This window comes from Chenopodium album, chromosome 2 (assembly GCF_948465745.1).
Source record: "Chenopodium album chromosome 2, dcCheAlbu1.1, whole genome shotgun sequence".
NCBI classification, from domain to species: domain Eukaryota; kingdom Viridiplantae; phylum Streptophyta; class Magnoliopsida; order Caryophyllales; family Amaranthaceae; genus Chenopodium; species Chenopodium album.
The window spans coordinates 69169636-69188410 of NC_137835.1; the positions used below are offsets into that span (position 1 = coordinate 69169636).

General features: G+C 32.9%; 1 protein-coding gene across 1 annotated transcript; it reads right to left on the reverse strand.

Moving 5' to 3' along the window:
* Positions 1–2248: 2248 nt before the first annotated feature.
* LOC145574835 (putative pectinesterase 55) lies at positions 2249–12846 on the reverse strand. Its single transcript, XM_081632696.1, has 7 exons — positions 12803–12846; positions 12494–12673; positions 6052–6234; positions 5733–5895; positions 4250–4462; positions 2615–2841; positions 2249–2408 (listed from the first exon to the last, which is right to left on the reverse strand). The coding sequence occupies exons 1-7, from the start codon at positions 12844–12846 to the stop codon at positions 2249–2251; spliced, it is 1170 nt and encodes a 389-aa protein (XP_081488822.1).
* Positions 12847–18775: the final 5929 nt, after the last annotated feature.

The window sequence follows — 18775 nt, forward strand, 5'->3', positions numbered from 1 at the left end:
ATATAAATCTTATGACTGACGCAATTATATTTCATTTTTTTTAAGAAGGAATGAACGCAATATTTTGATTAGTGTTTAGTGTGTTGCTTATTTATAAGTGTAATTGATTTTATTGTATACATAATATTATCAATCATAAGATTCTATCATCAATAATAACTTATACTAAAAGAAAACCTAAAATGACACTTGTCACGATGTCATTAAAAATTTTCCATCACTTTATTATTTCTTTATTTAACTATTATTTATATAAATATAATTATAGAAAATAAATAAATTTTACTTTAATTAATATAATAATTAATATTTTAGTGTATTTTATACATGTGATTCTATTACATAATATTATCAATAATAAGATTATATTACATAATATGCGGATTAACTAAAGATATAAATCTTATGACTAACGCAATTATTTTCATTTATTTTATTTTATTTTTTTTTAGAAAGGATTAACGCAATATTTTGATTAGTGTTTAGTGTGTTGCTTAATTCTAAGTGTAATTGATTTTATTGTATACACAATATTATCAATCATTAGATTCTATCATCAATAACTATATACTATACGCGATACCAGGAATGACACATGTCATCTCCTAGTTAAAAAATTTCCCGCCCATATTACTTTACTTTTTTTTTTTTACATAGATTCTTTAAGGAAATTATTTTATAATAATCCAAAATATCTTTCTTCCAATTAATATTCTTAACAATAATAATACCCCGTATACGTAGTAATTTATATCAGGTATTTTTTTTTTTTTTTTTGTAAAACAAAGAACGTATATTAGGTAAATATTATGTACAATATTGCTCTATATTATTTTAGTTTTCAAAATACTATTATTTTTTTTCTTCCAATTTTGTTAATTTTGCAATAATGTTTGATTCAATGAAAATTAAAATCATTTTGTTTACACACACATATATTCATATATAAACACTATATTTTCTACTTTTAAAAGTCGTATCAATAATAACGCAGCACGCGCGAGGTACTATTCTTTGATTTTTGGGAAAATTGACCACAATAATTCGACCTTTGCCTCATCCGCTCAAAATAATCCCACTATTCAATTATTTTTTAATAATCCGACTTTTAATGCCAATTCGCTGAAAATGGTCCCAAGTGACCAGCAACCTATTAAATAGTTTTTTTTTTTTTGGTTTAAAGTTTACGTGTCACCACATGATTTGTCTAAAATTTTATATTTTTAAAAAATTAATAAATTTAGTAAAACAAAAAAAAAAAAAAAAAAAAAAAAAAAAAAAAAAAAAAACCAACAGCCCACCCGCCCCCCTCCTCCAACCCTTGCTGAATTGAATCCCTAGCTACCAACGCTGGATTGAAGCCCTAGCCTCCACCGACGAATTTCTATTGTGGGTGGTTTCTCTGAAAAGGGAGGCCAAAATCGGGGCACGAGAAGATTAGGAGGCGGAATTCGAGGCAAGGGAAGAGGAGGGAGGCTGAAATCGGAACGAGGAATTGAAGAAGGGCCGGAATCGCGACTAGGAAGGAGTTTTTGAGGGTGGAGATGGTTTTAGTGGATCTTTTTGTGTGGTGGGGGTGGGAGGGTTGGTGGTTCGGGGGAGGGGGTGGGGGTCGGCAACGGCAACGACATCAGCACCGACACTGGAGAGTGGGTTTGGTTGCCGGAGTCGCGAGCAAAGGAGTTAGGCGGCGGGGTGGGTGGTTTGGGCTGGTGGATTTTAAATATTTTTTTTTTCTTAAAAACATTTAACTTTTGTTTTTTTAAAAAATTATACTGTATTATTTTTTTTAAAATTTTTTTTGACCAATTATAGGCCAACAGTGTCACGTAACTTGTTATAACAAGTTAGCTAACCGGTTAGAACCATATTTAGCTGATTGATATCAATGGTCGGATTATTAAAAAATAAAAAGGTGGGATTATTTTGGGCGGATGAGACAAATGTGAGATTATCGTGAGCAATTTTTCCTAGATTTTTAAAATTTTTTAAAATAAAACCTCATAGACCCTTTTTCTTTTAAATCAAGTCTAAGTGTCACTAATCTTGACAGTGGTATAACTAGGTAAGTTATATTTATTTTTTTATTAGTATTATGAATATAATATTTTTTAATAAAATCAATACAATAACTGTTTATAAATTTAATAACAACCGTGTGCATTACACGGGACTTAAACTAGTTAAATCATAATTCTCAAATCTATGCATATCTTTTATCATAATATTTATCATTATTGATTAATTATTATAAAGGTTGTTTAGCAATCCACCCATCTTGGTTGATAAAAGTCTGCGTATCATATTGCCTAATTGCAGAAGAATCTAACTTATTTTCCCATGAAACACGTTTTGATGTATCAGCTCCTGGACCAGTGCAATTAACTTCTGCAAATGTCACATCATTTCTGCATTTAACACAAAGCTTATCGATAAGTTTGTAGGTCATGAACTCAAGATAAGTACTCTGTAATTGTTTTAGCTCAAAAGACCAAACAACAACAACAACAATAATATAGACCTAATTAGGCCCTATTATTTAATTTAAGTGTACGCATTAGCTCATTTAACTAAAAGAGTTATGTATTTAAAGAATTTGATTATAAAAACTTACTCATGTCCACTTTGATTCCAAATGAACCATCCCTCGGGATCTACAACTTTACTGAATTTTGAGTCGATGAAAATAACTCTTGCAAAGGCACCGTATGCTCGTCCTAACTCAGCATGCCCTGTTCCCGAAATATCACAATTTCTAAACACATAACCACTAGTATCATTTGCCGATGGTCGACTTTGTGCAGTAATGTAACCTCCTCCCGTGACATTTATGGTGCATTGCTGAAACATACGTAAAGAGTTACGACTAAGCATATGCAAATGGTGAGGTTCAAACTTACGACCTCAATGTCACAAGGTGATTTCCCCCATCTCTATCAATATATATATTTAACGATAAAATACGGGGAAACCTCCTCCTATCACAAGAAGGGGGATGAGGATCGAACCCCTGTCACTCGGGGGGTGGTGGAGATGGAATGACTAACCATCCTTCCACTCCTTGATCCTTACCTATAGACATATCTACTATACATATTACCTCTCTAATTTGTTTTTATGCAACAATTTGATCGATAGATTTGCTGCATCATAACTTTGAAATTCAATATCCATAATTCTATACTAGTAATATTAAAGAAAATTTGATAAAATTTAGATATTGACTAATCGAATACCATATTGCACACTAGCATGTGATTTTTGTATATTAGTAGTGAAAAATCAAGTTAAAGTTAATATATAAAAATGCAAAAGTTGAATTGTTGCATAAAGGCCTTGTTTAGTTCACTTTACTTTTACTTATTTCGAAAAAAATAAGTTCATATCAGATCAAATCAGAATAAATAAGTTCTGATCAGAAAAAATAAGATCAAATCATCGTTTTAAATTATCATCCAAAAATGAAACCATTTTCGAACTAACCACCCGTTTAATTTTTTAATTTTAAATTACTACCCCTTAAATTAAATAAATGCTAAAATTACCACTCATTTCAAAATTTCGGTGGATTTCCGTCTATAGGCCCTTCCTAACACTTATTTTGACCCTTTTGACTGATTTTCCCCCCGATTTTTCTCTTTAAAAACGCTCTCTAAACTTTAATTCACATTTTCTTCACCAAATTCTACCAAATTCCAAAGAGAAAAACGTGAATTGAAGTTTTGAGAGCGTTTTTAAAGAAAAAAACGGAGAAAAAAATCAGTCAGGGTCAAAATAAGCGTTCGGTGGGGCCCACAGACGGAAAATCCACCGGATTTTTGAAATGGGTGGTAATCTGAGCATTTATTTAATTTAAGGTGTGGTAATTTAAAATAAAAAATTAAACGGGTGGTTAGTTCGAAAATGGTTACATTTTTGGGTGGTAATTTAAAAATTTTCCTATCTTTAATATGAAAAAAATTATGAAAAATCACATATTAATAAAATACACATATTACTCAAATCTAACAAGACCCCACTCAATTTATTTTTTCCGTATAGATTATCGTATATTTAAGGTCAAAGTTCGGTCAAATCTGACATTCAGATCAGATCAAATCAAATCAGACCAGATCATATCATATCAGACCAGACCAGACCAGACCAAACCAGATCAGATAAGTTCAGATAAGCAATAATAAGGCAAACCAAACAAGGCCTTAAACATAAATGGATGAAGTAAATAGAACTGTGTATATTTATAATTTACCTCATATACAGATTGACCATTTCCAAATATAAAATCAACAGCCCCTTCAATATAACATGATTTGAAATAATGTCTACCATGATCATCCCAAAGTGTATCTTGATATCCCACAAATCCACAAGAATAAAATGCATGCTTGTCACCATAAGATCTGAGGGCAACGGCTTGAGTTCGCTGCGTATCATCTAATAGTGCTCCAATTCTAAAAGAGTTCTATTAGAACAAAATTACCGGACATTTGAGAATTAGTTCATCTATCCATGTACAAAACATTATATGTTCATATCAATTAGATTTAATTAGTAAGAAGTACAAAATTACAAATGGATAAATTTGTAATTATATTCTTTACAAAGATACAATAAAATTCTTCATGCCTTGTTTTTTAATAATTGTAACACACATTTTTTTTTTTTTTTTTTTTACGATATTCAAGAAAAGTGGGGTTTACATGATTTAATACTTGTATATTTTAAAATAGGGCAAGAGGTTATTACAAGTATAATTTAGTAGGTCATGTACTTTAAATAACGGAAATAGTAAAACTTTTCCTCTAAATAACTTTAATTTCCAATTATAGTATGTTGCAAGTATTGTGACATTTTCATTTTAGGAAACTGTTACAAGTATTAAGAAACGCAGGAAGTATTTATGATAAGACGTGTAAGCCAACATAGGGTGTCCACATAAAATATTTATGCATCATTTATTTTTTGGTCACGTTTTTTTACAAAAATTTAATGGTTAGTGTACATATATGGAAATATTGAAACACACATCTATAAATATAACTAAAGTAATTACCGTTGATGTCATTATTTTCTAAATGTCAACTTCTTGTAAAAAAATTTCCCTCCAAAACTAATAATGACATCATTAATTTTTTTTCAACATAAATAAAAATTTGAAAAAGCTAAATTAATTAAATATTTTTCTAATATATTTTATATTTGAATTGACTAAATTATGCAATTTTCTTTAGAGAATTAAAGGAAGGTCGGACTATTTCATTTTCTTATAAACATTACGGAGTATCTTTTTCTCCTACTCCATATATTTTATACAGATTAATTGAATTGGGGTGTCCACTCTTTATCAATTTATTAGATTTTTCTTAAATTATTTCTACTACGTACATATTACACACAAATAAGCAAAAAAATATTGTTAAAGTCGTAAATTATTGTTAAACTCGTGCATCGCACGAGTCTAATCTTGTTGGTGCATAACTGCATGTCTAGTAGTAACAAAATAAGCCGCAAGAAATAAGAGTAATGAAAAAGTATGACCTCGAAGTATAAGATACGGGAAAGACGGAGTACTAAATAAATGAATATAGTAACAAAATACAAAATACGGAAATTTGAATCGTTTTGTTGAAAGTCTAACTATACCTAAAAAATTTACTATTGGGAAATAATACGTGAATAATTATTTATATACGGCATAATAATCATAAAATGAAAATAAAAAGATGAGTTACCTTAAAGGTGACATTCCTAGCTACAAAATTGTCGATGTACAAAGCAAGAGTAACGCTTTCTAGTGTTGAAGAATGATTATCATAGGTTATTATTGTTGAAGTAAGATCGCTACCTTCAAGAATTATACACCCTCCTTTATCTTGTTGAACTATTATCTGCTCCCTACATATACACAAATAACATCAATGATGGATCCATCTATCTACATGTTAAGTATCTAATTAAAAATGGGCATACGTAGAAAATAAATATACAAAGTGTATTATAACAAGTATATGCATATACATTGTATGTCTGTATATACATTTCATGACTTACTTATAAATTCCGGGATTAAGCAATATTTTGATCCATTTATTATTGCCGGAAGGAATAGAATTAAAGGCATCTGTAAGGGTCGTGAAATTTGCGCCACCTGATTGTGAAACGGTGATAGTATGAGCTATTGATGTATCTTGGCATTCTGTAGCTCCAGATAACAAGAAACAAACATTCTGAAAGCTAAAATACAATGCAATTAATAGAAATAAAAACTTCATACTTGAAGGAAGAGGTTTGAATTAATATTATTGAGACAAGCTTAAGCAAGACTCAAGAGAAAGGTATTAACTGTGACTTTTACAATGTATTATGTGAAGTATTTAAAGAACAATGGAGATTAAGTGAAATAATTAGAATTGGAAACGTATCAAAAGTCATCAACCTATTAATTTTCATGCATGAATTTGTAACAACTAAATCATGATACTTATTATCCAATCAGCTGCTCTAATATTTTTTTTAATATATATATTTCTATTAATGTCCAAAGATATATATACTTCCATTTCTGTCTATGTTATCATATACTGATTTTGTTATATTTGTTTTTCATGAAATGAATTTGTAGATACTTTATTTTTATCCAATCAGCTCCTCTATCATAATTTTTTAATACTCTTCTATTTATGTCTATAAAAATACATCATTTCTATGAATTTGTTGCTTTGATACTGATTTGTTACATTGTATTTAGTTAAACTGATGATTTACTTCATGAATACTCTATTAGATGGTCAAATACGTAACACTTATATAGTTACTAGTTTTGTGCCCTATGCATTCTCAGGGTTCTTTATTGAATTTTAAGATAATTTTTCAATTTATATGTCAAATTTTAAAATATATCATTGATACAAATAGTTAGGAATTGATGTGTTTTTATGACAACTTTCTATTTGGTAGGCATATAATGACTAATAATAATGTTGGTGACAATGCTTGATTAAATACATTTAAAAAAAATTGTTCAAAGCCCGTTGGCTTGACCTGAATCAAATACTTTTGGCAAGCTAAGGTTGAACATTTCTTGACCGATAACTTGAAGTGACTCTATCCAAAATGACTCATGATCAGACCCTGATTGACATTTCTGAAGGATTTATGTCTTCGATAAGTGCAATTACTAGATATATTAGGGATCACTATTATGGAGATAATAAGTTCGTTCTTTTGGGTCGTCATTGTTTGGTGCTAGATATGACAAATGATCTTTGGGCTAGTTAAATAATCCAAAGCCCAATAGAATAGATCCTATAAGGTCACACAACAAGGGTATTGGGTTAAACAAGTAAGAGGCCCATTAATGAGCCTCATGAGATTATGACATACCATATGGAGTGTTGGGCTAGAGGTTTTTGACCAGGCTTAGGAGTTTGGACTTGACATGGGCTCTTATTTAGAGTTATGATCTATAAATAAGATCTATGCATAGGGTTGACATAAGTCACAATTAACAGTCAGTCAATTGTGAAACAAGGCAACTAGTATTCCAAACCCTAATCCATCTCTCTCTCCTCACATACACGGTTCTCTCTCCTCCCCTTCACGTCTGTACGGCCGGCCACCTCGATTAAATACTTTAAAAAAATGTTCAAAGCCCGTTGAGTTGACCTGAATCAAATACTTTTGGCAAGGGTTGAACAATTAATTCTTGACCAGTAACCTGAAGTGACCTTATCCAAAATGACTCATGATCCGACTCTGATTGACATGTCTACATAGTAATAAAATCAATTAAACTGTGAACTGTATTATTTCAATCGATTAGAATACAGCAGTGATGTTTTACGTTTTGAACTACTTCCTTCGCTCTAAAAAATATTATAATAAGGAAAATAAATTTATATGATACTTATTGAGAAATATAATCTAATATGTTTTTGAATAAAATTATAATTCAATTTGTACATATGAAATAGTGGTATTTTATCGAAAATAAAATTCTAAACTAACAATTTTATCCTAAAATTTTATGCAAATTTGATTGAAAATAAAATTTTAAACTAATTTTTTATCCTATAAAGCCTATCTAAATCTATCCAACGTGGCACAACACTTGGCGAAAAATTGAAATGCCAAGTGTCGCTGTCTCGTGGCCTGACTAAAAGTTTAACTTTATATATTAGTTACGATTTTTTCATTTTCTCTGAACATCTAAGGAAATGAAGGTTACACGTTAAGACTTTAGAGAATGGTTATACATAATAACATGCCTCTTTGATTTTTTTTATTATTTTTTTTCTTTCTTTTCTACCTCTCTAGATCCATCATTTGTATAAAAATATTGGCATTTTATTGAAAACAAAATTCTAAACCAAAAGTTTTATTGGAAATAAAATTGTAAACGGAAAGTTTTATCTAAAATAAAACTCTAAAATAACTTTTTTGTTATCCTACTAAACAGTAAACACTAAGTTTCATATGTGGTTGGCCGCACCTTACGGCCAGCTGTAATATATATATATATATATATATATATATATATATATATATTCTCTTTCTCTTCTGTATCTCCTATTCTCTTTCTAGTTTTCTTCTTCCCACTTAAACACACCCCTTTCCCGAACTCTCTTCTATCTTTCCTCTCTCTCTCCTCTTTCTCTCTCCTATTTTCATCTTCTCTAGTTAGCCCAATCAAAGTAAACAAGTTAAATAGAGCAGCGGTGGTAGGGGGTAAGGGAGCTCCTCGTACTCCGTCGCCGAAAAACAAGCTAGGGGTTTTTAAGGCCAAATTCAGCCATGAAAACTTTGGTAGTGGGTTCGGTTTGGTGGATCTGAGCTTGCTGATTTTTGTAAGGTTTGGTTATGGATTTGGTTGGATCTAGGAGTGGTTGTTAGTGGTACGGGAGTTGGTGGTGGTGTGGTGGAGTTTAAGGTTTTGAAGACGGCGGTTGAGAAAGGTTGGTGTTGGTGGTGGTTACGGTGGGTTTGGGTGTGGGTTAATGGTTACTAGGTTGGTCAGGGGTTACTTGGGTTACTAGGTCGGGGTTACTAGGTAGGGGGTTACTAAGGGTTACTAGTTCAGCTTGGGGTTACTAGGGGTTACTAGGTCGGGGGTTATTAGGGGTTACTAGGTCTGTCAGGGGTTACTTGGTCAGGGGTTACTTTGTCTGGGGGGTTACTTGAGGGGTTATTAGAGGGGTTACTTAAGTGGTATTACTTGAGGGGTTACTGATATTGCACCTTGTCGCACTGTGTGGCTGGCCGCACCAAAAACGCGCTGCCTACTACATCGTCTAAATTTTATTGAAAATAAAACACTAAATAACTTTTTTTATCCTATATATTAAATCTATTCAAGTTTTTTATCCAATTCAACAAAAAATATATTTCAATAAATCCTACGTGTCATATTAATAATTAATTGTCGCTTACGTGGCACGACACTTGGCGAAAAGTTGGAATGTTAAGTGTCGCTGTCTCGTGATCTGACTAAAAGTTTAACTTTAGATATTATTTATATGATATGAATTGTGTAATCACTTTTTAATTACCCGCCTTTCAATTATCAAAACTCTCAATTAATTATTATTGCATGAAAAGCAAATAGTTATATAACTATAAGTAGTTTAAAATAATTTATTTTTTAATGGAGTTTTAAATAATTTTATTTGACCCAATACAAAAGTAGCTTCATAATATAGTTATTTAAAATATATTTCTACTTTCAAAAACTACTACTTCAAAATGTTGTAAAAATAATTCATCTATGCCATTTGTACCTTGCATTATTTCTTCCTCCAATGCATAATTGATGAAGTGTAAAAATTTCATATCATTATTGCAGGTTAATTTTATCAAGTATGATTATTAGGATAAAACTTAGCTTTATATTATGTATTCATTGATTCTTCACTTGATTGCATACTTGATCTAGTAAATAATACAGATTAACATATGATTGCTCATAAGATTTTTGTAATTGATTCCAAAATCATTTATACAATCTAACAGAATCTTATAATTATTGAATATTATTATCTTAAACTGCAGTTTTTTTTTTTTTTTTTTTTTTTTTTTTTTTTTTTTTTTTTTTTACAACGGTCGGTCCAAAAAAGAAGGTTAGTTCACAACTGATTCGATACTACACTGAGCCAACCTAACTCTCTTAACCATACTAGTACAAGTGCTAAAAGGGGATTTGGGGCACAAACATTGTGGATTGTTTGATAATACAAAGAAGAGGGTTGAGGAGATCATCGCCAATACTAGCCATAAGTTGTTCCACACTTGATCCTGCAAAAACAGATTTTGTAAAACCTTTTACCTTTCTTGTTATTTACCTTTGAGCTGATAGGCCTTTTAATTCTTCCTTCACAAAGTAGAAAACTTGAAAGTAGATAGTGGAGGATGAGACTACACTTGGTCGGGCTCAAAATTCATGGAGTCTCCATCATTAGAACCTACGGATTCCGCTTCAACAATGTCAATGGTAGTTAAAACTCTCGTAGCATCTTTACTCCCTCTTCGATAATTGAACCCTCGTTGCTGCTAGAGGTTAGGCAAGTAGATAAATGATCATATATCTAACTTCTCTATGGCAGCGGTGCTGGGCTTGGGAAGCCCAACAACATGGTTAACCACGACGGTATCAAAAGATCGCTTGACCTTTTTCTTTTGGCTCTTCCTAACGCGATTGCTTTGTGAGCTTCAAGATACCCGTTATGGGTGGTCTTTTCTTTCACTCGTACAATCATGTATGAAATAGCAGAACCTTTGAATAAACTCAAGGAATTCCCTTGATTGAGACCTGAGTATGAAAAATCGGAAATCTTAAGGGACTTATTATATATATTCATTAGTTTGGTTGATAAGGCTCTGGATTTTAGGGGGGCTAGTGGCATTCTCTTCCCCCTTAAGGCTCTCTACCCTCATCTCACTAGTAGCATCTATAGTAGTTAAGTTTGTAACATCACTCTGAGCATCATAGCTAGGCAACATGTTAGGTTCTAGATTACAAAAGGGCTAGTTGATCTTTCCCTTTTTGTTGGAAAAGGCGTAGGATGGGTCGGAATCCTCAATTCCCCTCTTGCCCTTGAGCTTACTAGCTTTGCTTCTAATATTTTCCACCGTTTTCGTCTCACGGAGGATGTCTTGGTTGTTAGTGTAACATCCCCAAATCTTTTTCTAAGAAAATATTGGTATAATACGTATAATTATACCGTAGCAGTAGACTTATTAGGCGTATTACCGCCGCGTGACTACGCAAAGCTACTCAAAATACTTAACTCAATAACAAAACTTGCAGCGGAAACTCAACTTTCTTTTATTAATACTTATAAAAATTGTAACATTGTTATGACTACTCAAAATAAGGACAAAACCAACATCTTAAACTAGGTGAAGCAAATCCCGAGACTCCTATATGCTCATTAATGACTCCATCTGAAAATAGTAAGCACTGCTTACCATTAAGGTAAATAGGGTGAAGCAAAACAAAAACAAATAGGAAATACAGATTAGCAAAATATGCTAAGTACGATAAGTACAAGATAATATAAACTCTATTTATTTGCAAGCATGCTTTTAAATCCAATTCCAATTATTAATCCAATAATCCATAATTCCAAACTCATTATTCAAAACGAATTTCAATAATTCCATAATTCAATAAAACGATTAATAAAACCAATTCCTCTTTTTAAATCAAATTCCTCATCCAAGCGTGCATCCCCCCAAGCTAGTCTCCTTATATTGCAAGGCTATTATTGAAGAAAGACTCGGTCATACAAATTTCAGAGTCTTATCAACCAAATCCGCATAGTGGGATTACTATCAACATGCTTGTAAAGCTTTATATAATAATAATAATAACAATAATAATAACAATAATAATAATAGAAATAATAATAATAATAATAATAATAATAATAATAATAATAATAATAATAATAAATAATAATAATAATAACAACAACAATGATAATAATAATTCAATAAATCCTTTTTAATTCAATAATTCCAATCTTTATAACAACCAACTCAAAACACCCTTTTATTTAATTCAACATGCTTTCAAAATCAAACCTTTAAAATGTGATAAATAATTTCAATTATTCAAAACATGATATAAAAATCAATCCTTCAATTTAATTATTAAACCAATTATTTAAACATGCTTTTATTTCATAAATCATAATTCAATTCAATTTAATTCAATCATCATAAAAATCATATAAAACATGCTCATTCAATCCAATAAATTTCAAAGATATCTAGCCACCTAAATGTACCATGATTCCGAATATCAATCAACACTTCCCACTTTCAAAGTTCAATCACAAATACACCTTGCAATGAACATAACCATAAGGTTATCACAACACCTTTAGACATAAACTCAAATCTAATGTGCATGGACTATAAAACTTATTTAAAAATAATACTTTAATATAAAATTATTGCTTTGAAATAAGTTTTTATATTTTAGAAAACTAACCATGAAGAAAATACCTCGCCGCCCTTAGCGGCTTTCTCACGAACAAAATGAATGTCCATCTCAATGTGTTTTTTGCGTTGATGTTGCACAGGATTCCCAGAGAGGTAGATGGCACTCACATTGTCATAATAAACGAGAGTTGCTTTCTGAATAGGAAAATAAAGCTCAAGTAATAAATTTCTAATTCAACAAAAATCAGAAACCACATTAGCAACTCCACAGTACTCAGCCTCTGCACTTGATTTTGACAGTGTAGGCTGCCGTTTAGAGGACTCGGAAATCAAATATCACCAATCAAAACATAATAACCTGAAGTAGATTGCCTGGTATTGGGGAATCCCCCCAATCCGCATTGGTATAAGAGACAAGTCTATCAATGGTGGACTTATACAGATTCAAACAATAAAACAAAGTACCTTGTAAGTAACGTATAATACACTTCAAGGCACCCATATGTGCATTGCGCAGATCATGCATGTGAAGGCAAACCTGTTAAACTGCATATGAAATATCAGTAAAAGTGAGGTATTGAAGAGCCCCTACAAGACTCCTATACTTATTCGGATCCTCATATGGAGTATCATGAGTGGCACTAAGCTTGAATTTTGTGTCAACAAGAGTAGGACAAGAGCTACAATAGACATGCCATCCCTATCAATAATAGAAGCATCATACTATTTCTGGGATAAAAACATACCATTAGCATTGCGAGTCACAAAAATGCCCAAAAAGAAGCTTAGTGGACCTAAGTCCTTCATTGCAAATTTGGAACTCAAAAAGGCCATAACATGTTTTCACAGACGATCATAAGATGCTATGAGAATGATATCAACATATAACATAATATAAGCAATATCATATCCTTTCCTGTAAATGGACAAAAAGTTATCAGATTTACTGTTAGTAAATGCAATAGATGTGACATAATCTGCAAATTGTTGATACCAAGTCCGATGAGTCTATTTCGCAACAAACACACATGATCAGGGCGAATTTTGTCGCAAAAACCCATCGACTTATGCATATAAACTATCTCATTGAGATAACTATGGAGGAAAGAATTCTTGAAATCCAATCGATGGATGGGCCAAGAGTGAGATAAGGAAATGCTGAGAATAGTACGAATAGTGGCCTGTTTGACAATTGGACTGAAAGTCTCATCATAGTCAATATTCTGCTGCTGAGTCTTGCCATCACCTACAAGACGGGCCTTATACCTTTCAAAAAAAACCATTAGAATTTCATTTGTGATGAAAAATCCACATAAAAATAACATTCACATTAGGGGGCTAAGGTACCAAATCACATGTATGATTATCAATAAGAGCATTATATTCATCTAACACTGCACTCTTCCAATTAGGTTCACAAATAACACCAATCAGGTCCTTTAGTATAGGAAAAATGGTGGTAGTGGTGGTCGTGTTTAATTTGTTAAAGTACTTTGGGTTAGGTTTAATAATGCCATCCTTAGCTCGTGTACTCATAGGATGAGATGTGGTGGCTGGCTGGCTAATGGTGGGAGTATGGTGGTTTGGCGAGACATGGTCGGCATAGGGTGACACAGGAGGTGGGATTGTGATAGTTGGGGAGCTGGGAGTCATTAAAGGGGAATGATCATCACTTCTTAAGGAAGTGGTGATTGAACTGTCAAATAAGGGAGGCCCAAAAATGGATGGGTGATGAAGGGAGGGCTGTAGCGGGCGGCTGTGACAGTACCTAGAGGGGTTGGTCCAGAGGAGGAGGAGGGACCAAACGAGGGGGGGAGGTCCAGACCGCACATTAGGAGGTGTGGGCTGGGCTGGAGAATGTGGGGGTTTGGGTTGAGTGGTGCACAAATGGGGAAGGTGATCTGATGGATTAAAATCCAAAGAATCATAAGCATCAAATTTCGGTGTGTGAACTTTTAAGAACGAAAATTCATTTTCAATAAATTTCATATGCCTACAAATGGTTATTTTGCCATTGGATAAGTTGTAGCACTTCAAACCACAATGACTTGGTGCGGGGCCAAGATAGACACAAGGTGTGGACCGTTCTTGTAATTTATTAATAGTAGTATAGAGGAAAAGGGGAAAATGTAATAAGCAAACAAAGACACCTAATTCCGAATAGATTGGATCACGTTGGTATAAAACTTAAGTTGGAGACTTAAAACCTAAGACTTTGGTCAGAAGGATGTTGAGAAGATAAGTAGCCATAGCTAGAGCATGATGCCAAAGTGAAAATGGCAAAGAGGCATAAGCAAGAAGGGTCTGAATGATGTTATTTATTGATTTTATGTGGCATTTAGCTTTTCCATTTTGAGGAGATGTCTAAGGACAATAAAGACAACAGAGCATGCCATGGTTTTAAAAAAAAACTTTAAGAGAACTGTTAACATACCCGGTGCCATTATCACATTGAAAAGTCTTAATGTTACTGTACGGAATATTTCAAGCATTATCCCTAAACTTGAATCCCACTGTGATCATACACTTAAGTACGGTGGCGTCCAAAGGGAAAAAAGATAGAGCAAAAGAGTCGCTAACAAGTTTTAGGAACTTGTAAACCGTTCGCAGGGTGAAGGTTACACCCCTTAACGATCCAGGAGATCGTTAACTCCAATAGGTTTGGAACCATGACTGGAAGTTCGGGGATGAAGGTACAAATCCAAGCTGAAAGAGATTTAACCTGCCCTAATAATAGGCCTCTACTTTATTCTGATCGTATTCATGTGCGCTTTCTGACTAACATGAAATCAATAGGTTTACCCTAAACCTATTTATCTATGTTGGTCGAATTTAATGCACAAATAAACTATTATTGGCGATCACTTTAATTATAATCAAATTAACCCTAAACAAGATTATTAATTATCTTATTAAGCATGATTACAAGTACCAATTTCCTTTAAACATGCATAAAAGGTGTGATCAAGCAATAACAATAAATATATATCAAGCAACATAATAATAATCATAAATAATAATAATTATAAAAATAATAATCATGTTAAAGCATAATAATAGCAAGATCCTAGGCATGATACTAACAAGATTAATAACAAACCCTAGCATGTCACTAAACATATAAAAATCAAAGCTTTAGCCCTAACATGATACTAACATGAATATTAGGAAGAAAATAGGAAGCATCGCAGGAATCACAATTATCATATTTGATATTAGAAATTATAGTTATTATCCTAAACATGATACTAGGAAAATTAAAACGCCCTAACATGATGCTAGGAATCATAATAACAACCTAAGAATGATTTCTATATCATAATATCAATAAACCAATTAAAGCACTTACTTGGATGCCTCGTATCTCTTTCTAATAACAAAATACACGCGTTAGTAACTTCAAGGAAAATAATAAAACAAATAAATTAAATAATTAAAAGAGAGGTTTGGGACCAAACCCTCAAAAATTAAATCCTTTCACGTCTAGGGCGAAGGCAACTTCGAACTTGGCTAGGTGTTTCTAGATCTTGTGAATGCGGAATTTTATTTGAGAAAGGCTAGTTTAGAAAAGAGAAAGAGAAATCAAGAGAATCTTGAAGAGAGTATTAGAATTGAAAACTAGAGAGTTGATGAGAAGAATTGATAGAAATTGATGATAATTGATGATTGAAAAAGGGGAGACATGACCTCTATTTATAGAGAAAAAAGAGGGTCGAAGAATAAGAAAAGAATCCGAATCGAAATAAAACTCGATGGACATCAGTTTTTGCGGATTTTATTTTTATCATATCTTTTGATCCAGAAGTCCAAATAAGTAATAAAATATGTCGTTGGAAAGCTCTTGTAGTCTACTTTCCAACCCAATTAGAATCAGATTAAAACATTTTGTAGATAAAAATATATGGCCAAAATAGTAGGACTGTGTCAGTTTTGGATAGAGTTTCATATCTCATTCATATCTTTTTCGTTATAACTCGGATTTAATATTATAATATATCATTGGAAAGATAATTTCAATATCTATCCAACCATATAAGATTTGGATAAAGATTATGAGTCACGAAAATAAAATCTGACTGTATTTGAACATCTTTAAATTCGAATAGAATTAGGATTTAAAAAAAGGAAAGTTTTAAAAAAGGAAAGTTTTTATTTAACTCAAATTCTTTAATCTTATCTTTTCAAAAAGGATAATAAAGATATTTTAGAAACTTATAGAAGCTTCTAATTAATATTAATTAGTTTAGGAATAGGATTAAACCTTTGGACCCTCCACATGATCATTGGGTCGTAGGTAAAATCCGGTTTGGGCCCAGCTTAGTATTTTGGCAATAACTTCCTCATTATTCATCGAAATTGGGCTTATAATATATCGTTGGAAATGTCTTTTCAAGCCCCATCCAAATACACCATTATTGGACCCATATCATGGACTAAACTAAATTGTAATGCACGTTTTTCAAAAATAGGGTAAGAAAAGAAATATTTTCAAAAACAGAAAGAAGAGATATTTTAATAAAAACATCTTCATCAGTAGACTTTTCACACTTTCGCTTTATTCGATAATCAAATGACGTGAAAGGTATTCATCATTGGGTTTGGTTTTGGGGAGACACATTTGGGTGTCTACAATTACGTTCAAATTGAGTTTGGAGTCTTATGAAAAGATTGAAATAAATGTTTTGACCTGATATTTCTTTGCAATAGGATAAGTCCATAAATTTGCTGTAGTCATCAAGAAACAATAGATAATAACAATGACCAGAAGAACTAGTAATAGGAGAAGTCCAAAGATCACTATGGATAATATCAAATGGAAAAACAATGTGCATCGTAGAATCATAAAATGGTAATTTGATTTGTTTCCCTAGAGGATACAAGAACAAAAAGAGTTACAAGCCTTATTACATTCAATAAATTTTTGACTACTTAAAGATCTAAAAACATCATCTCTAGGATAACCTAATCTATTATGCCAAAGATCGGAAGAAAGAGTAGTACAATTTGAATGTTTGACTGAAGAATTGGCTCAACTGTTGGAAAAGATAGGATAGAGGTCACCAGTACTATCACATCTCATTATTTTGGCCCCCGTCTATAAATCATTCACAGAAAAACCAGAAGGGTCAAATTCAATGGAAACTATATTGTTAGTTGTGAATTTACAAACGGATATCAAGTTCTTTATAATTTTGGGAGCATGCAAAACATTGTTTAAGGTAAAGGGAGGATATGGGGAGGGCAAAGCAGCACTACTATACCATGACTAATAATTGGAATTAAATCACCACTACCAACAACAATGTTATAATTTTTAATGCTCTAATTTACATAAGATGAGAGAATACCTTGGTTGGCCGTCATATGAGATGTTGCTCTGGTGTCCATATAGTAGTTATTATCCAACTGGGATAAATTAGCAAGCATATGCATCGCGGCTTCAATATCTATAGGAGATGGATTTGGAGCTGTGTTGGTAGCACTGTACGCCTGTGGGCGTCAACCTAGTATGCCAGGCCCATGCACCTGACCTTAACCCAGCTTAAGAAACAAGAGGCCTTGCAACCCAAGATTGAGACGGACATGGGCAAAGGGGGTTGGGCCACTGAGCTAGCCATGACGTCCAAGATGCAGGCCACAAGTATGGATCCTGCTGAAAAGTCCAATGCTGCCCATTAGATGGGCCAGATTGGTGCTAGGCCGGTCCACTATTGCGAGCCTTTCCAGAAGTCTTAGAAAAAGATTTCTTTTGCCTACTACCTTTTGTGTTCGACCTTGAGGAGTTCATAGAAGACTCGGAGTGATGCTGGCCGCTGGAGATGGAGATGAGGGCGGTCGGTGAGCGGCTAGTGGACCCCCCTTCCTTAGCAAAGAGGTTTTTGATGGTCCGTTCAGCTAATTTTAGGCGGGAACGACAACTTTAAAAAGAGGGCAATGATTCCTGATTTTGAATAAAGTCCGTTGTACTGGCATATGCTTCAGGAAGACCGACTGCCATCTTTAGTATGAGACGGGTATTGTAGGCGTCGCTCGAAGTGCGCCTACGTTAAAGCATGTTGTGAATATGCTTGGCACTCATAGGAAGTGGGAATTGACATATACGATTAGGGACAACGATTAGGGACAAATAAAGTAGGGAGCCGCCAACAAGTTTTTAAGGAACTTGTAAACCGTACACGGATCATAAAAGGCAACCACGAATAAGGGACAACGATAGGCAACAACGATTGACCCGTGAAGGTTACACCCCATTCATAATCCATGAGATTACTAACTCCATATGGTTCGGAACCACGAAAGGAGGAACGGGGATGATGGTACGAAGTGAGTC